The sequence below is a fragment of the Penicillium malachiteum genome (assembly GCF_028827825.1).
Source record: "Penicillium malachiteum strain IBT 17515 chromosome Unknown utg000002l:1.0-8849297.0:1.0-8852440.0, whole genome shotgun sequence".
Taxonomy (NCBI): Eukaryota; Fungi; Ascomycota; class Eurotiomycetes; order Eurotiales; family Aspergillaceae; genus Penicillium; species Penicillium malachiteum.
Window position 1 is genome coordinate 375,664 of NW_026643095.1, and position 18,330 is coordinate 393,993.

An 18,330-nucleotide genomic window follows, 5' to 3' on the forward strand; every position below is an offset into this window, starting at 1 on the left:
ATAATAAAGTAGAAAACATTAACTCCATTTTCTTTCAACCCTGGAGGACCAAAACCGATGATCGAACATGAGACTGCGTAACGGGAACATGAGAGAGAAAATTGTCAAAGGGGAAAAGAGAAAGAAAAGAAAACAAGGTGATCAGAGCTGGAAAAGAAACACGACACCGGAACAATTGGCCACAGACAGTCAGTCTACGCCGAGATAAATGCAAAATGAAAAGACAGCTGAAGCTTAGTTCATCTCATGATTACCAAACTCCAAAACCTACGCCAATTAGTATACAGATAAAAATAGCCGCTAGAGCTAGAGGAAGGAGGGCGATTGTTCAACATACCAAGTCAACCCATCCACCACCTCCAAATTGACATTTGCTAGGACCACGGTTCTCGAACCCGAATGACTCGTAGAATGGGATGAGGTGACCGTGAGCAATAATAGCAAGACGCTCAGCAATCTGCGCATCACGAATTCTTTGAATGTAAGACTTCATCAATGTGCTACCAACTTGCTTGCCCTGGTGCTCAGGGAGAACCGCCAAGGAGTGGATGGCAATAGTGCCACCAACTTCTTCGTGGCCCACAGCCTCGCCATCCTCGCGTGTCCATCGTTGACCCTCCCACTCCTTAGGCAGGCGCATGGATCGGTCAGTCACGCAAGGCTCCGAGGTACGGGTAGCAATGAGATGTCCAACAAGAGTAGGACGAGGCTTGGGCTTGCTGTCATCCTTGAGAGGCAAGGTGAAAAGACCCAGACTCAACTCAGGGCATTTAGTCAGGCGGTAAATAAACTGTAATGTACAAAGTACAGGTGGATCCAATTAGCCAAGGGAACAGCCAGCCATATCACTGCATAATATTAAACATGGGTGGGGAACGGGCACGCGACGAATCATGCCACCATGCGACCCTGGAGCCGCAAACTAAATCGACAAGGGTCTGTCCTACCTTCTCACGCGAGCAACGCTCCTGCTCCGGGAATGCAGCCTCAACGGCCACACAATCGTCCACATCTGATGAACCGAGGACCTGAACAAAGGGATTCAACTCATCGAGCTTGGTTCGGTGGTGAGTCGGGGGGCGACGGAACCAGTATGGATATTCGTTGGCGTCCTCCTGGTCAACAGCGACGTATTCTTCATCCACTTCCTCCTCAACATCGTCATCATCATCATCTAGTGGAAAGCCATTGGCCAAGGCGATACCGGCGCGGCTCATGATCCGGGACAGCTCGCTGTTGCTAGGATTACCAAGTGAGAGATCGTCCGCGTTGGACAGGGGCCTCAGAGCATTGTCCTGGCCGTTCATGGACTCCGACGGTTGCTCGCTAGGATCAGACATGATTGAATCGGGTGGCGGGGTCAAAAAAATTCAACAGCGATCGAATTATATCAATAGACTTAATGAGAGATGTTTGTGGGGGTGTTCGCGTGTTGGCGCGTGGGCGATTGAGAGGGAAGGTAAATTTGCTTTTTTTTTCCACTTGTGGTTGCAGGGGAACCCGGTTTGGTGGCGCGGATGGGGGGGAGGGGGAATGCAAATCTAGACCAGTGTGGATTAGTTTATCTGCAAGTAATATCTAGATAATCATCTAGAGATTCAAATTGCTCCAAGACAAGAAAAAAAAATGATAATTGCTGCAATGAAAGGGGGTCCCCAGTATGCAAGAATTTTGCGACTCCGCGTCACTCTCTGTGCGCAAGGAGGGGCACACTGCGGGATGGGGACAAGAATTGGGGAAGCAGGGGGAGTAGAACAAGGTACCAGATAGACATACCTGGTTTTACTAGAGGTTGGAATCACAGTAGAAAAAGGCTCTTAAAATCAAATATAATGATATCAAGATCCCTTTGAAGTAAAAGAGAAGGAAGGTGGCGGGGGTGTGGGTGACAAAGTACCAGTTACCTGCGGAGTACTTCTGCTTTTAGTCAGTTTCAGCCTTCATGCCCACTCCGACTCGTTCTTGATAAGTACTCAACACCTTCGAGCAGTCAACTCCTTCTGGAAGATGATTCGAGGAACTCTTTTCAGACTAAAAATACATTTCTACTCTCATTGAATATATACCCCATATACAGATCATCGATCTGTAATCTGGTGGGGCATGGACTCAAATGGGTCTTGGTGGGCTCCATCAGTGGGTAATGGGTCTCAGACATGACAATGGGGAGAACAAAGAACAGCGATCATACTACTCATATCTATGTATGAAACACTGGTTCAACTTCAAATGTTAGCTCCAAGGGCGGAATGTGCCTAAGACTTGACCCTATATATCTACTTATCGCTGATGAACTAAGTATAAGATCTTGTGTCACAAAACCATGGCCATGCTTACCGGCAGTTCTATTTGAAATTCATAGGTGATGTCATTCATCCCAATACTCTTGTATAGTAGCTGATCTGAGATGTATTGGTTTGACCTTAGCATTTGAATCATCTTGAATTAATTCAAGTGATATGTAATAAACCCACCTAGTAGGCACTGGTGGTCTGGTGTTCATTTGCAAACACCCCACGTCCAAGATATATCAAAAGCATCAGAGCAGCTAAACTTGAAGTGGGTAAATAATTTTAGGGCTGGTACCTATGAAACTTATTACTAGTACTACTCAATCACTTGAGTAATTCACTAAAGTGCTATAATAATTCTATATATCATGGTATAAGTAGTAGTTACCTAACTAGTAATCTGACGTGGACTTAGAACTTAAACATTCACTATAACCTGATGCTAGGCTGAACATTAATTTTATCCGAACCCGCTTTCTTAGAGTACACATACATTTAGGATATAGTAACTTGTGGATACAGCACATGGTGAACACCAATTCATTTAAATGTTGGGTTTAAAAAAGGATCCAAATGTTGTCTGGCGCTGGAATTGAACTGGGGACCTTGAGATCAGTGTGCATCGAAGTGAGAGCCTGAGGGGAGATGCTGTGAATAGCCTCACTTGATACACCCAGCACCACCACAACATCCTCTATATCTCACTCATTCTTGGTTATTTTTGATTTCCAAAGAAATCAATGGGAAGAGCCATTCTAAAATTATTTTATGTAAAAATATCGAAAATTTAGAAAATTTCTTGTCCCCTGCCCGTAGTAGGATTCCCGCCCACCCTCTGGGGTTTACTCAGCCACTGAGCAGGGCCAGACCTTCCTGATCATTACCTCTCCTCCCTCCCGCCAAGGTAAGTCAAAGACCGCTGATAACTAGGCCAGAAGGGCTGAGTTTCTGACTTTTCTCTCTTCTACTCAACTATAATGGACCTCTTATGTTTCCTTCCCACTTTCCCATAACATTTTTAATCCTCCAGAGCTGGAAATAATACCCATCTATAGTCTATAAATCATAGACTATTAGACCTAACATCAAGTTTGAGTATCTAATAATATTGATCATTTATACTAGCATTTATCTTTTTATCAGACATTCAAGTTTATAAGCACTGGCACATCCATGGATATAGTAAGTATCTATCAGTCATGGTGGTATGTGCTAATTACAAGCCTATTTTTTATACTACTACTATCCATACCACTGCCAGTACCTATCTATACACATTAACCTTAGAAGATGCTCTTATTACTACTGATGTCTAAGCCCACATACAAGCAGGGGAAACAGAGAAGATCTTAGTATGAACGTGTAATTTAAAGTAGAAAACAACTTCCAAGGTTCAACTCGGAGAAAGAAGACGGATGATCTAAATATTCAGGATTAAGGCCTAGTACATATGGTCCTATCTAGTATAGGCTCGCTTAAATATTACTCTAAGATATCTGCCAGTATAATCTTGATCAGATATGATATCCCTGTTTATGTTCACCTCTATAGTGGATAATTTAATCTAATCTATACTAATTTAGGACTAGCATAATTATAGTTGGTTCAACACGGTCTAGTGGAATACCTACATGACCTAGCTACAATAAGTTAGAAAGACATCAGACATCTCATGCAAAGTAAGCAACAAATCAAGATACGGTATTAAATAGGCTAATTCCAGATGTACTCTGTACTTCATGTCAGATATACTTGTTAAATGCAAAGTGAGCAACTAAATTCATCCAATGTCCGTTCTAATCAGCCGATCCCGGCCGAACCGGGTAAAAGCTATGGAGCCGTTCATTCACAGGGTTCCAGGCGGTGAATCAACAACCGAGGGTGCGTCATGCGATATTTTTGGGTTCGCTTTTTTGTTTGGAATGATCACTTCCCCCTTTAACATTTTATTGCTATTACTATCTTTTGCAACGGCCAGTGGGCAGTCTCACTATGACTGCTCGGGCTCTAAACTGGCCGCGGTCCTCGCTGGCAAAGGTACTATCAACTCCGAGCTCCCGTCGCTTTCACCGCAATCCGCAGCTAACCAATCGACTAGCACAATGTCCCCCGCTCCAATGAATCGGCCATAATATCTCCCATACAGTCTTTTGGTGCGCGTGCCAGCCAAATAGCAGCTTTTTCAAGTACTGCCCGTACAGATGAAAAGCTTGGACGTCGCGCGAAAGAGAAGCTGCTCGACCGGGTATGATATAACGCCGCTTCTATACACTGAATATTGTTGCTAATTGTATGAACTTTCGCTCTTAGGAATTTTTCCTTAGCCTTCTGAGCTCAGCTTCGACCAAACGAGAAGCCAAACAATACCTATCTCGATTCAAAAATGCTCCTCCCAAGTCCACCCAGAAGCTCGCCGAAGAATCCAATGAACTCAAAGAACCAGAACCAGCGTCCTTGCCCTCCGGTGTGAACTTAGGCTCCTTCTATGGCGCCACCCGTGCAGTATACGATAGTCCTGTGTTTCGTCAAAACACAACGCCCGCTCCTGAAAGGCAGGTCATACCGGAGCGACTACACTTGGCTCTGATCAAAATCACCTCGCCGCAGTCACTCGATGACTCAGTCATCAATGGGGTGGCTAGAACACTCTCGCAGCTGGTCCGATTAGGCATGGCCTGCTGTGTGGTAGTTGACCCAGGGCACATGGATAATGCCACAGTACGACAGACTGCTATTGCGCAGGCCGATCGGATCTCTGCAGCGGTTGATGGACAGCCCGACTCGAAGGCTTTTCGTTTGGACTCAGCACTCTCAATTTCAGAGAGGCGGTCAGGCCAGCCAACTGTGATGTCTCGGACGGGGCTCCTTTCGCCTCTTCGAGATGGTCATGTTGTGATTGTCACTCCTGTTGCATATGTCGAGGAAAACCCTAGGGCTGTCCCTGTATCCGCGGATGATGCAGTCGTTGCATTGACAAAGGAATTTGCTGGGTTGGCCACTATCCCGGACCCGGATGAAGATCCTAAAATCACTGCTGAACGAATCATCTCATTGCAGAGAGAGGTCTCGCTGGACCGTGTGATTCTGTTACATCCCCTCGGAGGAATCCCTGCCTTCCGAGGTCCTCAGGCCTCCCATGTTTTCATCAACATAGAGCAAGAGTTCGATGATATTGAGCACGAGCTCCTAGAGATGCGAAAATCATTTTGCGGAGAAATAGTCGAAGGCGAGGTCAGCAAGAACCTCAATGCAGCCCATTCAATCTTGGATAGCAATCCTTTCTCTCAATTTGCCGCCAAGGAGGTCGGCTCGCCCGTCACACAAACGTCGGACCAACTGCCCGGGTCAAAAACTATGAAACCAATTCTTGATGGTCACTTGGAAAATCTCCGCCTCTCACAGCGGACACTCGCTCTATTACCTTCTGGTGCATCGGGAATCATCACTTCTCCACAAGAAGTCGCCAACTCATCGCGTCCCGCTGAGAGTACCACACCAGAATTGTCAGCCGTTGGAACCCGACGCCAGCGCAATCCTCTCATTCACAACCTCCTCACCGATAAACCTCTTCTCTCTTCATCTCTTCCCCCAGGTCGTCGTGCCTCTGCCAATGGTCGACCTAGCGCAATCAGCCATCTTACTTCCCACAGCACATTTCTCAAGCGTGGCATGCCCCTAACTCTTCTTCCAAACCCTCATGTCCAGGTGTGGACTGCTGATCATCGGCCACGACTACAATTGAACGATCCAACCATTGACCTACCTCGCCTGGTCCATCTTATCGAAGATTCATTTGACCGAAAGCTGGATGTACAGAACTATCTCGACCGAGTGAACGACCGTATTGCTGGTCTGATCGTTGCGGGCGAGTACGAAGGCGGTGCGATTTTGACTTGGGAAGCACCACCCGGGGTGGTCGATGACGGGAGCCCAGAAAGCGCCGCGCGTATGGTGCCCTACTTGGACAAGTTTGCCGTTCTCAAACGCAGCCAAGGTGCAGGGGGTGTTGCCGACGTTGTGTTTAATGCGATGGTGCGCACCTGCTTCCCTAATGGAGTATGCTGGCGTAGTCGCAAAGACAACCCGGTGAATAAGTGGTATTTTGAACGATCATCCGGCTCTTGGAAGCTGTCTGATAGCAATTGGACCATGTTTTGGACAACTCCTGGGTTGCCAGAGGACTCGCAACGCTTTCAAGACTACGAAGCTGTCTGTCGAGCTATTCAGCCGAGTTGGGCAGACAACAAAAGCGTGATTGATTGATACGTATGTGCATAGAACGATGCAAAATATCCCAGTGTACAGTGAGCGGGAATTTTGATGATGAACATAGAATAAAATAAACAAAAAATTAACATTTATTTGCCTAGACGCATTCAATATTTTCTCTACTTTTTTTTGCATCTTTAGTGTTGTGGTCGATTCTGTGCTAGATGAGTCTATAGATCTACAAGCGCTACAATTGGTTCCCTGGACCCCATCTTACCCCATCATCAATTTGTCCGCCCGCATTCAAGTTCAACTTGCCCCTGCACGGCGTCATGACACAATGCCTATCTGCATAGAGTGTTCGTATCCGGTCTCGCACCTGTACAGTGCTTACAGTCGGGCCGATGATCGCTCCCAAGGAAAGGGGGTGCGATTGACTCAGTGCCCACGATGCCAGCGTTTCGCCGACAAATACGTCGAATATGACTTCGTCGTGATCTTTATTGACCTAGTACTCATCAAACCACAAGTAAGCTCGTCTGATTTCCTCACTCATTATAACGACTAACATTGTTTGCTCAAGGTATATCGGCATCTCCTCTTCAACCGACTTGGACGCGATGACAACCGTTTCGATGTGAGAATAACCGCTCCCCCGAGATAATAGCCAGGAAGCTAACAAGCCAACCATAGCGATCAATCATTCGTCTCGGTATCCTTTTACTCCTATTTGACGTTTACTTGACTTGGGCCCGACTCGAGAAAGACCCATCTCTAGCGACGGCTTTCATTTCTCGTGCTCCAATCGTCGTGCAATACCTCTTCTTCCTCACCTTGAACGCGCTCGCGACCCTTGCGCACCACCTCACAGTCCGCCTACTGGCCTCGGTCCTCGTTCCAAAATCCCATCGATATGTCTCGTCGGAGGTTCCCAACAGCGCGAACAACCCGTCCAGCAACACGTATTCCAATAACTCCGGCGATACGACCGACGGCGCAACCACACCTTTACCTACTGAACCCCCAACACCAACCCTCAAGCCCTCACCTTCATCACAAACCATAAACGCACAAGCCCAATCAAACAAACTTACCCCGAACCCGAGCTCCTCAAGTGATCCTCAATCCCAACCAGACCCTTCTCAAAATCCACACAATCTACACAATCTCCTTCCAGCATCAATCTCTCTTCCCGCACCAGCAAGACCACCACCACCTCTCCGGCGCGCCTCTACAGCCCCAATCCAAAACATCAAACCACTGCCACCGCCAACAGCCGCAAGTCCAACCGCAATTAGCACCGCCCTGCTAGTAAGCAGTTGCGCAAAGCTATTCCCCATCCTCCTGGTAATCTGGGGTGCGGACGGCAGCGGCACCAGCAAAACGGGAACTACAGCTACAACGTCAAACCCACACTCCAAGGCTGCACTTTCATCGTCTAGGGACGCGGAGTACGCTGCTTCGGGATCCTCATCGCTTGTTGAAGCGTGGCTTGGAGCTGCAGAATCATTCCTACGACCCTTCCTGCCTACGAGGTACCTTACAGGCTTGTTTGATATCCTTGCCTCATTGTTGTCGCTTGGTGTTGTCGATACACATCTTGTGTTACTGAGTAATATTGAGGCGCTTTATATCTTGCTTGGATGTGGGTATTTGAGGGCTGTTGCAGTTGCGGTTGCGGGACAGGTTGCTCGGTGGGCGGTTCAGAAGGTTATCCTTGGAGCTGTGGGGGTTGGATAAGGGTTTCAAGTGTGGTATGCTAGAATTTAGAGTATATATTTTAATTCAAGTTGTTTCAAGTTCCAAGGTTAAAGACCAATTCATATGAACACCACCTGGGCAGTATGATAAGAGTTGTATTCGTAGCAAATACTATGTCGTAGACACTAGGTAGAATCTTGAGTCCTAGGTAGTAGGTATGAATCAATCGGAATAGCATTCATATGCCAGCTCTATAGCCAGAAACAAGGATAAAATGAGCTACGCTCACATCAAATCATCCAATGTAATATGTCACAAGAAAAGTAAAGAAAAGAGGAAACCCCATGACCCTGAAATAGCAGCACAAGACGAAGACAAAAAGAAAGAACAGTTTCAGGCCTCAGGGTATGTCAATCTCAAACTAGAAGAAAACGTAAAGGAATTTAATTGGGTGCTCGGCCAGGACGCATATCGGACTTTTTCGGTGAGATGAGAGGGTGTAACTGAGCGAGAAAGACGATTGCTATATGCATTGTTAGTTCCATTGTGATGATAGTCTGGGGTCGGGATTCGGTATTCATAGAATCTCGAATGGAGACATAACATACCCCACATCAAGTAACAAGACGCGAAAGAGAGGATAAGGACGCTTCGCCAGACACTGTACAGCAGAGTTAGGATTAAGATATAATATGGTCATGATAAATGAAGACATATACTTACGTTCTGTTCTCACCCTTAGGACTAAAGAACCAGGCACCCAAAGAAGCGGCAACGACGACAATGAGGCCGACGAGAAGACTCCAACTATTAGAGTACATTAGCTTTTCTTGCTCTCTCGAGTTGCTTGATGGGAATGCGCGAGGGCCCGTTGTATGTAGTGACACATTTACTCCACCCCGGCCTCGACGCATACACCCAGAGTATAGCATGATCTTGCATGTAGACGTACCCGTTTGCCATTTTGATGGTATTTATGCGTGTTCAGGTTAAACTCGAAAGGAAGAGGGCCGGATGTGTCCACGCTATGACGTGTTCAGATTGATGATTTCTTATCGAACGCTCGGTCGAAAAGGTTCGTTGTATTGGGAGTAACCCTTATAATGGCGAATTAAATTGTCCAGCTATTAAGCAGGTATTCGTGGTGATCGGATTATCCGTCTCAAGTCGGGTTCCTGGTCTATGACGCTTGGCAGAACACTGTACTGCTGCACTTGGAATGTAGCAGGCGTAGAGACGAAATCAAATGATATGCGCTAGGTATTCAACGCTGATGTATCGAGAATGCCGGGGAATAGAAGGCTTGAGTATCGGGTTAGGGTGAAGTTGAGGATGTTGGTAAGGAACGTCCACGGCAAGGGCACTATGTTGCAAGGAGTCGGGATTGATTAGGAAATGCGATTGACGGTGGCCGATATTTCTCTGTCGAAAAATAGTGCAATCCTCTCAAACAAAACGGTTGGCGGGGAGTTGATTTGCACGATGTGTAGTCTGGCTGTTCGGAGCTCCTGGAGCTAGCGGGGCTGCCTCAGGCCACGAGGGCGGTCACCAAAGCACTTGGCATCATAACCCGCATTTACAGGATGGTGAAATGACCGGACTTTTCCATATAGGTCAAGTGATACACATTTCTTTTGGTTTTCTTATAAATACCTAGGTATTTTTGAATCTGAATAATGAGGTTTGCTTGCACTAAGCAGCTTGTTCAGCCCCAAATTAATACGAGCACTGGGCAGCAAAAGAATAAATGATCAAGCTACAGATCTAACAGTGTGCTCCCAGGCACGACAAGATTGAAAAATTGGGCAGTTTCTTATGATCTCAAAAAAGCGAGAAAATGGTAGATACAAAGAAGACCAACAGACTACTATATAGCCTGTAGAACTGCATTAAAGAAAAAACCAAAGGAAAAAAACCACACTGCTTACGCTTAAGCGCCTTCACGCGCCTTGCGGTAGCTAGCCTGCAAAATATAGTTAGACTTGACTCGAATGTGCATTATTGTAGCCAGTACTCACCTCCTGCTCGACCTGTAGGGCATCCACAGTCGGGGCAAGCTCGCTGAGAATCTCATAAGCCTTCTTGTGGAACTCCAGCTGAGCGGCAATGAGGTCGGCCAGGTTGCGCAGGGGCTCGGGGGTATCAAGAACCTAATGCAAGGAGAAGGGTCAGTATTGGCTGCTCAAACTTTAAAGGGAACTGCCCGAGTTTCTGCAAAACTTGGAAAAAACATACGTTCTTCATCACGCTAACAGCTTCCTCAGTCAGACCCACAAACTCATCCTCGGCCTGGTCAATCTCCTGACGAGCATCCTCGCTCAAGTTATCCAGGTCACCGCGAGCAGCAGCCTTCTTGCTGGCCTTGACAGAGTCCAGGGTCAAACGGGCATTCTCAACGTTCTTGCGAGCCTTAGCGGCGAACATAAGGTTGGTGTTAAGGGTGGTGTTCCAGCCAGCCAGGAAACGGGACTGAATCTGGGAGTCCTGAGCCAGACGGGCCTCGCCGACCTTCTCCTCAGCCAAAGCGTACTTCTCCAGAGCGCTGGCGAGAGGGTCCTCGCCATCCATGCTCTGCGCGAGGGTCTGCGAGCCAGCGAGAGAAGCGCGGGCGATGGCGTGGTTGAAAGTCTTGGGCTGGGGCTTAGCAGATGGAGGAGCGGTCAGGGCAGCCTGAGCCTCGGCGGGAGAGCTGGCCTGCGACAGGAGGTTGACCTTCTCATTGATGGTGCGGCCGAGGTCGTTGAAGGACTCGCGGATGTTGGGAGGGTAGTCATAGGCCTCGTTGGAATATTGGGAGCTATTATACGAAGAGGAATGATCGTTTCCCGCATCGGTCAGTGCTTCATTCCACGCGCGACCAATGTCCTTTATCAGATATGCACTCACGTCACCTGAAGCAGCTTCTGGTGGACCAGCTTGAGCGCATCGACGCGCTTCTCAAGGTCGATGTATTCCTGGGGAAGCTCTGTCTTATCCTCGGCATGACCCAGCTGTTCCTTGATCATCTGCTGGGTGCGCTGCGCAAAAGGAGTGAAGCTTGCGCTATTTCATCATGAAAGATTAAGACGTCAGCGATCACGGTCTGGTCTGGAACGGGGGAACAGCAAACATGCGCGAATTTCAATATAGAGCTGATGAGGTGAATAAATGGGCCTGAACACTTACCTAAAGTTCTTACCGAATGCCTGCATTCGATCCATGATTGTAAGATATGAGAGAATGTAAAGTGGAAGAAGAGTAATGGGGAGAAGAAAGACGATAAGGACATAGACTACGAGAAGGTGCGATCGTTAATGCCGCAACGCACCGCCCCACGTCGACACCAGTCACGGCTCAGGCAACAACAATGAACAATAACTAGGTATTGGAAGTGTTTGAGTAATTTATGTGAAATCACCTACGAGGTGAGCGATAATGAAAGAGTGATAGTATCACATTTAAGGAAATTCTCAATGAAAAATACATATATAGAAGTTAAAGAAACAATATTCAAATTCATCGTGTCGTAGCCCGTAAATCGTGTCATCTTCCAGGGTATGATTACGTTAAGGTGGCCATCATGGCACGCATCATCCGCGAACTGGGTTCTACAATAATGTCAGTATGTCAAGACCTGGATCTAGCGATGAGACTTCAAGCTTACCTTTGCGTTCCTGTCGGCGAATCTCAGTAACCTCCTCTTCATTGCCCCTGCTATCAATGATCTCTGTATCGCGCTGTCGCGTGATCTCAATGCCGCCTTTTCGTTCCATACGCAGACGTCGAATTTCTTCCTCCAGGTCTCGAATTTCCGAAACATCATGATCACTATGACGAGGTCGCATGACAACCAAAGACCCGGACTCGCGAGGCTTTACCTCGAGGCGCTCTGGGGCGGCTGTGCGAGGTTCAATATATCGTACAGGTGACAGAACTCGACCATGAGTATGCACGGACACAGAGCGAGGTCGGGAGATTGGTTGCAGACGATTCCTGTCTATTCTTTCAATCACTTCTTCATACTCAACATCAGGGCGACGAGGTGGAGAGGTGGAGAGAATGAAGGTGTCATGGCTTGCGCGCGGCGAGTAGTGAGAATCGATCAGAAGATGCTCTGTCGTCACTCTTTCCCGAGGTGGTCGTGAGATCTCCAGATACTCAGCTAGAAATGTGTTAGTTCAATTTATTAAAACAATAGTATAGAACAGTTGACTTACTCTCAACATGGGAAGGGCGTCTAAACTGCCGACTAAGGGTAATCACTTCATCGATCTGCTCCTTAGATAGAGCTTTCAGAATGACAATTGTTTCGTCCTAAGCTGTCCATTAGCAACATATCTTCCAACCTCCAATGCACAGAAGAGTGAAAAATTGAAGACAGCGCAGGATTAAATATAGAGCAACATACCTCTTCTTTGAAAGGATATCCCAAATCCAAAATCGCATGAATATGCACAAACTTGCTCGGAATGCGAGTCTTTCCCTTTCGCGGGTACGGCTTCTCTTCATGACGGCGCCTTGCCGCACTACTCGAGCGTCTACTACTCCGACGACGTGTAGTTTCTCTCTCTTCGAACTCGCGAAACTCCTCGTCACCATAATAATCTGGCTCAGCAATGCGAATGTCTTCATAGACTTCATGCTCGCGATAGCGACCCGGCGGGGGTTGAGGACGCGGTGGATGAGGTACTCGAGGCATTCTGGGAGCGGGCTCCATTTTGCGTTTGGGAATTCTATCAAAGGTATCGAGAGAAGACTGTCTCCTTATCAATCGTGGCGGAGTGAAGGAGGGGCTGTCGTCTCGTCGACGGCGACGGTCATGCGCCACAAGGGGACCGGCTGGCTGGACCAGATGGTCGTCCTCGTAATAGCGGCCAGGGGCACGCGCGGGGGGGACCGTAGCGGTCTTCTTCACGGAGTCGGAATTCAAAGCGCTCGTCTTCTACACGGCGGGGTCGTGAGCGAGATCGAGAGCGCTCCATTACGGGGGGGAGCCCGTGAATAACGGTCATGGCGGTCGCGGGATTCCAGTGTCCCGGACGAGGAACGATAATCGTCATATCGAGACATAGTGAAAATTTGGTGGCCAGGCAGAAGTTGACCGGGGTTTGTTTGTGTGTTTAATGAGAGAAAGCCTTGTGAGGCAAAGAACCGTGGATATGACGAGGGCGGCTGACTCGGGCCGCTGATGGTGGGGTTGGCGTCAACCACGGGTGTGGGAAAGGATGGAAGGATGGATAAAGGAAAGATAACGCAGATACGAAAAAGGAGGATCGTCAGAGAGACTCAGCTCCCAAAACCTGCCAGTTGTAATATAAATTCAGGCAGAAGTAGGCAGACGTCTATCTGGATGACTGAGATTACTCTCTGATTCGACGTGGGTTTTCCTTGTCCGAGTCTCCGCCACAATATTCCAAGGTTGTATCCACGCATGTCATAATGTAGGTACGGAGTACACTGTTGCGCCTACGAACCTTGGAATACGCCTTCTCTGATCTACCTATCATAGAATGTTTTGATCAGGTGTTACTGATCTATCTCCGAGATCTGCTGATCTCGTGGAAAATATGCTTTTTGTAGTAGCTAGTACGAGAGCATTCAAGTCAACTGGTCGAGGGTCTCGAACGCTTCCGAGCATATCCCGAGGTCTATGTGGTATGTAGTCTCCACCGATGCAAGGAGAACTTCAAATGCGTACTCTGCAGAGTCTGTACAGTGGGCATATCCACATCAGAAGTCTTTAATCTAATGTACTAGTAACTTGAAATTATGTAGATAAGAACATCACCAAGTTTTCAAGTTACAAGTTATAATCCTCTGCTTATTATTTCTCAGGCTGACCGCCACTACTACCTAGTACTGGTATATGTACATTCTGTTAAGTATAGGGGACAGGGGTTGACATTGGGCAACTAACATCATCATTTCCAAGGTTCTTTCTCAAAATCTCACTTCGAAGATACCTCAAAATACCCGAGTACACTTGGAAATTGAATAGAAAAATATTAAGCACCGAACAAAAGATGTGGAAATCTCTGGCCTCGCTCTTTGTCGCGCAAATTGCACTCCTCCCACAGAGTGACGACCTGTCTCCCGTATTATCCCGTCTTCAAAACCTCAGGCCAACTTTAGATCGTATCCGCCAAATTTCAGGAACAGCAGGGGCCTCGATCGGTGTGATCCATGACGGTCATGTTATATACAAAGACAACCTGAGATATCGTGATGTTGCGGCTGAAATCGCGCCCGATTCACAGACGCTTTACGGTCTAGGGTCGCTTACAAAATCGCTGACTGCGATCGGAATTGCGAATCTGGTTCATGAGGGCGCTTTATCCTGGGATACGCCTGTGAAGGATATCCTACCGGATTTTCATCACAAAGACCCCTGTCTCACAAACTTGACGACCGTCATTGATTTACTCGCTCACTGAACTGGTCTGACCGGTGACATTTCTCTTACATTCCAAGGGGACGGAGAGGCTCTTCTACCTGCAGATCAATTATTGCCCACATTCAATCAGAATGTCCAGGTGGCTCCTTTCCGGAGTAAATGGGTTTACAGTAGCTGGGGCTCCTCAATAGCCGGCCTCATCATCGAGAAGCTCTCAGGCCAGTCTTTGGATGCGTATCTGCAAAGGCATGTGTATAACTGCTTTATGATAAAAGGACCACGACTCAGATATCCTCTCGTAATGACGAGAATATAGCCGAGCCGTATGCCACCGATTCAAAGGCGACACCAGTACATCTACAAAGTGCGATGGTTTTCGAAAATACGCTCTTCGAAGCTGCCGCAGGGGCATACTCTAACGTGGAGGATATGCTCAATTATTCAAAAGCCCTTCTTGAACCTTACTCGAGTGATCATGCTCCAGATGAGCTAAATGTTTTGCTATCCGGGCACATTCCCGTTCTGGGGCCTTCATTTCGAGAACGTTCCTACGCAATGGGGTGGATTCGCACACAACTTCCTGGAGTGCTCGGCGTTATGGGCGAAAACATAGGCATACTCGGCAGCGTGGAGGAGCTTCCTCTGCTTGGAAAGGGATCACCGTCGATGATTTGCCTATACCACCAGGGTTCCACTGCAGGGTATTATAGCAATATCGCGCTATTCCCAGAGACGAAGTCTGCTATTGTCGTCCTTGCCAATTCGATTTCATTAACGGATTTCCCAGACACAATTTCCCAGAGCATCGCACAAGTGCTCTTTGATTTTCCGGATCCGGTTGACTTTGTTGAGTTTACTAAAGACACAAGAGCCAAGCTCATTAGCCAGTATGAGAAACAGGCGGCAGCCATTGCAGCCAGGCGGCGACTAGACACACAAAAGCTTCCTCCGAAAGCTTCCTCTTGAAGAGTATGTAGGGCGATATTGGAATGAACTCGGAAACTTTGTCTTGGACATTCAAGTTGGAGCGGAGAATGACACACTGGACCTTTTATTCCAGGGTCATGAGTGTCAACGGTATAGTTTGCGCCATCTAGATGGAGATATCTTGAATGGTCTTTATCACTTGACGCGGAAGCTGAACGAGGCAGGTATCACATCCCAGATGTCGATTACTTCCTTATTCATTTTCGGTCAGATCAAGGAAAGATTTCTCAGCGATTTCGCCAGAAGAGTAGTCATTTCTTAATCTTGAAATGTTTTATTGCTTCTTGAATGCCAATGCTATCTATCTAAATGGGTACTACAGGTAAGGCTGTGGGGTGAAGATGATAGTAGCTGCCAAGCGAGCATGATATCAAGCCGTCTATACTCCCAAAGGTGGTGATAATCGAACAACTTGAAACTACAATACCGCCCTTGAAAATCTTTTGTGGGAAAGCTTTGCACGTAAACATGGGCCATATGACCTGGGCAGCTGTTGTGGGCTGTGCACAGTACTTGAGCCGCATGTTCCCCGCCTCCTGTAAATGGAACACCTCACATTGTAACTTTCTCAACTCTTTCACCCCCTGCGACCAAGAAGTTGAAGCTACTTTGACTCGCAGTCAATGAAAAGATGGAAGAGGTCATTTATTTCACCTCAAAGACTTGGTCACGGAGGTCAACGAAGATACCTGGCTCGTGGATAGTCTACTTCTCCGTCGTTCCAAGGGCGCCTCCCCTCTCTCGACCTGGTATGATCAACAGGAAGATTTCAGTCACTTTGTCACCGATGTGCCTACACCTCGACCTCCATCCGTGCCCCTGGCAGAGAACCATCCCACACTCAAACTGGTCTATGATATCAGATGTTACACCGCTGTTTTCTCGGTAGGGACTGAGGCCTTCTGCAAAATCAAACCACAGAAGACCAATGTGACTCTCAAAGCCGTGACATTAGAATTCGTCCATACCCAGTGGCCTGATTCGGAGGTTCCTCAAGTTTTCCACAATACAATCCGTGACGGCAGGTCTTTTCTTTTTATGAGCAGGGTGCCAGGACGAACTCTCGCAGAAGCCTGGCCTTCTCTAGACGAGACCTGGAAACATCGATATGTCGAATCCGTGATCAGCGTTTGTGTATCGCTGCAGCTATTAGAGCGTGACAAGATTGGTGGCGTGGATGGAAACGGCGTAGAGCAGCAAGATCTTTTTGGATACGGCGAAGAGAAGCACCCCGATCCTCAGAGTCTCCAACAAAGGTGTGAACTCCTAGGAATGGACTGTTCTAAATATGTCTTTTGCCGTCTTGACCTTGGGCCTGTGAGTCTCATTGTGGAAGATGTCCCAACATCTGGCAGAGTTGGTTTTATTGATTGGGAGAGTGCTGGCTTTTTTCCAAGAGAGTGGCTTCGAACCAAGGCGATCGTCAGTGTTGGTCTAGATATACCAGAGGAGCTCTCCGGATCGGATGACCCATCATGGTGGAGACTTCAGAGGGCACTTGGGGAACAAGGGATACTGTACAGACCAATGGGTTTCGATGTGGGAGAAATCATTACCTGAGGAGGAGAGGGAAGATTTTGGAAAGTAATTTGTGTATTCAAAATCCAGAGTAATAAGCTTCACAGTATGATACATACTGGTGATTACTACAGATCTACTCAGAGCTGCTAGCAATTGGAAGTGCTTAAGCTTGAAGTTGGGAAAGCACGAGGCTCTAAAATGATAGTGGGTCCGGGGAGAACCAACCATGTTCTATGAACCTCGGAGATTATATACGGGAATCCCCCTGCCACCTGGGCATCATGTTGTGAAGAGTAGTGAGCCGGGCATTTGATGAGAGCATAACCTTGGAAGCATCCATAGCATGACTGTTTCTTGAAAAACTTCACAAATTCTCTCCTGAGTGATACATCCGCGGTTGTCGTTGCCTGGGGGAACACCAACTCGGTGCCTTGATCATGGAGTCAAGCATTCATTAATCGTATACACCACATTTTGATCGATATCGAATAAAGGGATTCAAAATTCTGCAGCTATATCTTTTCAATGTATTTGAGAATCGTTGGTTCTCGAACTTCAGACATTAGTATCCGTAGCACAAGAACATGGTCGGAAAAGCCTCAGCTTCAGACTCGGAGGCTTTCCAGGCCCAAATATGATATGCGTCAAGTTCAGAGCTAGTGTGATTGATTACTTGGAGAAAGTTTGATGGTCCAGTTCTGCCTGGCGACTTGAGTCATTTTTGGAAGTGATGGTTTCCTAATTAGGCGATGACACTGAGTGAAGTGAATGATCGTATGTCCCCCCAGACGCGTCCCCCACCGCCCCAGAATATTTAATCCTCTATTCTCTCTCTTTCTCTCCGTCTCTTCTTCTCTCCTCCGTGAACCTTGCCGACGTTTTCGGCCCCGATGACCTCACCTTCAGATACACTGCGTCGAGTCCCTCTATAGCGTACCTTCGGGTAGACCTTTACATACTCATGCTGGTGTTCTCTTCGGAGACTGAACGTGAGTAGGGGTGTGACTGAGGCATCGTTCTTCGGTAGATGGAGCAATCCTGATGCACCGTCTCTTAGTAGTTCCGCTCCCCGTGATCTCATTTGGGTAGGGAGTGGAACCAACCGACACGTTAAACTAATAACCCCATGACAGTCAGCGAGTCTCTGAGATGTATAAGCTCAGACAGCTCTTGACGAGGAGAGGCCTCCTATCATCTTGTGGAGGCTGCTTTGCGATCTGGCAGTTCGAAGAAGCATTATCTTGACTT

General features: G+C 47.5%; 9 protein-coding genes across 9 annotated transcripts; 5 read left to right on the plus strand and 4 right to left on the minus strand.

Annotated features, from left to right (window-relative positions):
- Positions 1 to 234: 234 nt before the first annotated feature.
- Positions 235 to 1,340, minus strand: N7483_003193 (polyamine acetyltransferase; the record flags this gene model as incomplete). Its single annotated transcript, XM_057086630.1, has 3 exons — positions 235 to 267; positions 338 to 790; positions 948 to 1,340. 3 exons carry the CDS (start codon positions 1,338 to 1,340, stop codon positions 235 to 237), a joined length of 879 nt encoding a protein of 292 aa, XP_056946459.1.
- A 2,943-nt stretch (positions 1,341 to 4,283) lies between these two features.
- On the plus strand, positions 4,284 to 6,554 carry arg2 (acetyl-CoA:L-glutamate N-acetyltransferase; the record flags this gene model as incomplete). Its single annotated transcript, XM_057086631.1, has 3 exons — positions 4,284 to 4,328; positions 4,390 to 4,536; positions 4,602 to 6,554. The coding sequence occupies 3 exons, from the start codon at positions 4,284 to 4,286 to the stop codon at positions 6,552 to 6,554; spliced, it is 2,145 nt and encodes a 714-aa protein (XP_056946460.1).
- Positions 6,555 to 6,840: 286 nt separating this feature from the next.
- N7483_003195 (sterol homeostasis protein ARV1) lies at positions 6,841 to 8,240 on the plus strand (the record flags this gene model as incomplete). The annotated part of the gene is made up of 2 exons (XM_057086632.1): positions 6,841 to 7,029; positions 7,194 to 8,240. 2 exons carry the CDS (start codon positions 6,841 to 6,843, stop codon positions 8,238 to 8,240), a joined length of 1,236 nt encoding a protein of 411 aa, XP_056946461.1.
- A 404-nt stretch (positions 8,241 to 8,644) lies between these two features.
- Positions 8,645 to 9,164, minus strand: N7483_003196 (V-type proton ATPase subunit e; the record flags this gene model as incomplete). Its single annotated transcript, XM_057086633.1, has 4 exons — positions 8,645 to 8,724; positions 8,810 to 8,862; positions 8,925 to 9,008; positions 9,154 to 9,164. The coding sequence occupies 4 exons, from the start codon at positions 9,162 to 9,164 to the stop codon at positions 8,645 to 8,647; spliced, it is 228 nt and encodes a 75-aa protein (XP_056946462.1).
- A 967-nt stretch (positions 9,165 to 10,131) lies between these two features.
- Positions 10,132 to 11,401, minus strand: N7483_003197 (BAR domain-containing protein; the record flags this gene model as incomplete). Its single annotated transcript, XM_057086634.1, has 5 exons — positions 10,132 to 10,164; positions 10,220 to 10,351; positions 10,437 to 10,998; positions 11,088 to 11,243; positions 11,367 to 11,401. The coding sequence occupies 5 exons, from the start codon at positions 11,399 to 11,401 to the stop codon at positions 10,132 to 10,134; spliced, it is 918 nt and encodes a 305-aa protein (XP_056946463.1).
- A 340-nt stretch (positions 11,402 to 11,741) lies between these two features.
- On the minus strand, positions 11,742 to 13,240 carry N7483_003198 (uncharacterized protein; the record flags this gene model as incomplete). The annotated part of the gene is made up of 5 exons (XM_057086635.1): positions 11,742 to 11,788; positions 11,845 to 12,342; positions 12,398 to 12,494; positions 12,589 to 13,122; positions 13,166 to 13,240. 5 exons carry the CDS (start codon positions 13,238 to 13,240, stop codon positions 11,742 to 11,744), a joined length of 1,251 nt encoding a protein of 416 aa, XP_056946464.1.
- Positions 13,241 to 14,203: 963 nt separating this feature from the next.
- N7483_003199 (serine hydrolase domain-containing protein) lies at positions 14,204 to 14,614 on the plus strand (the record flags this gene model as incomplete). The annotated part of the gene is made up of 1 exon (XM_057086636.1): positions 14,204 to 14,614. One exon carries the CDS (start codon positions 14,204 to 14,206, stop codon positions 14,612 to 14,614), a length of 411 nt encoding a protein of 136 aa, XP_056946465.1.
- Positions 14,615 to 14,943: 329 nt separating this feature from the next.
- On the plus strand, positions 14,944 to 15,540 carry N7483_003200 (beta-lactamase/transpeptidase-like protein; the record flags this gene model as incomplete). The annotated part of the gene is made up of 1 exon (XM_057086637.1): positions 14,944 to 15,540. One exon carries the CDS (start codon positions 14,944 to 14,946, stop codon positions 15,538 to 15,540), a length of 597 nt encoding a protein of 198 aa, XP_056946466.1.
- A 489-nt stretch (positions 15,541 to 16,029) lies between these two features.
- N7483_003201 (uncharacterized protein) lies at positions 16,030 to 17,121 on the plus strand (the record flags this gene model as incomplete). The annotated part of the gene is made up of 2 exons (XM_057086638.1): positions 16,030 to 16,099; positions 16,223 to 17,121. 2 exons carry the CDS (start codon positions 16,030 to 16,032, stop codon positions 17,119 to 17,121), a joined length of 969 nt encoding a protein of 322 aa, XP_056946467.1.
- Between the last annotated feature and the right edge of the window lie 1,209 nt (positions 17,122 to 18,330).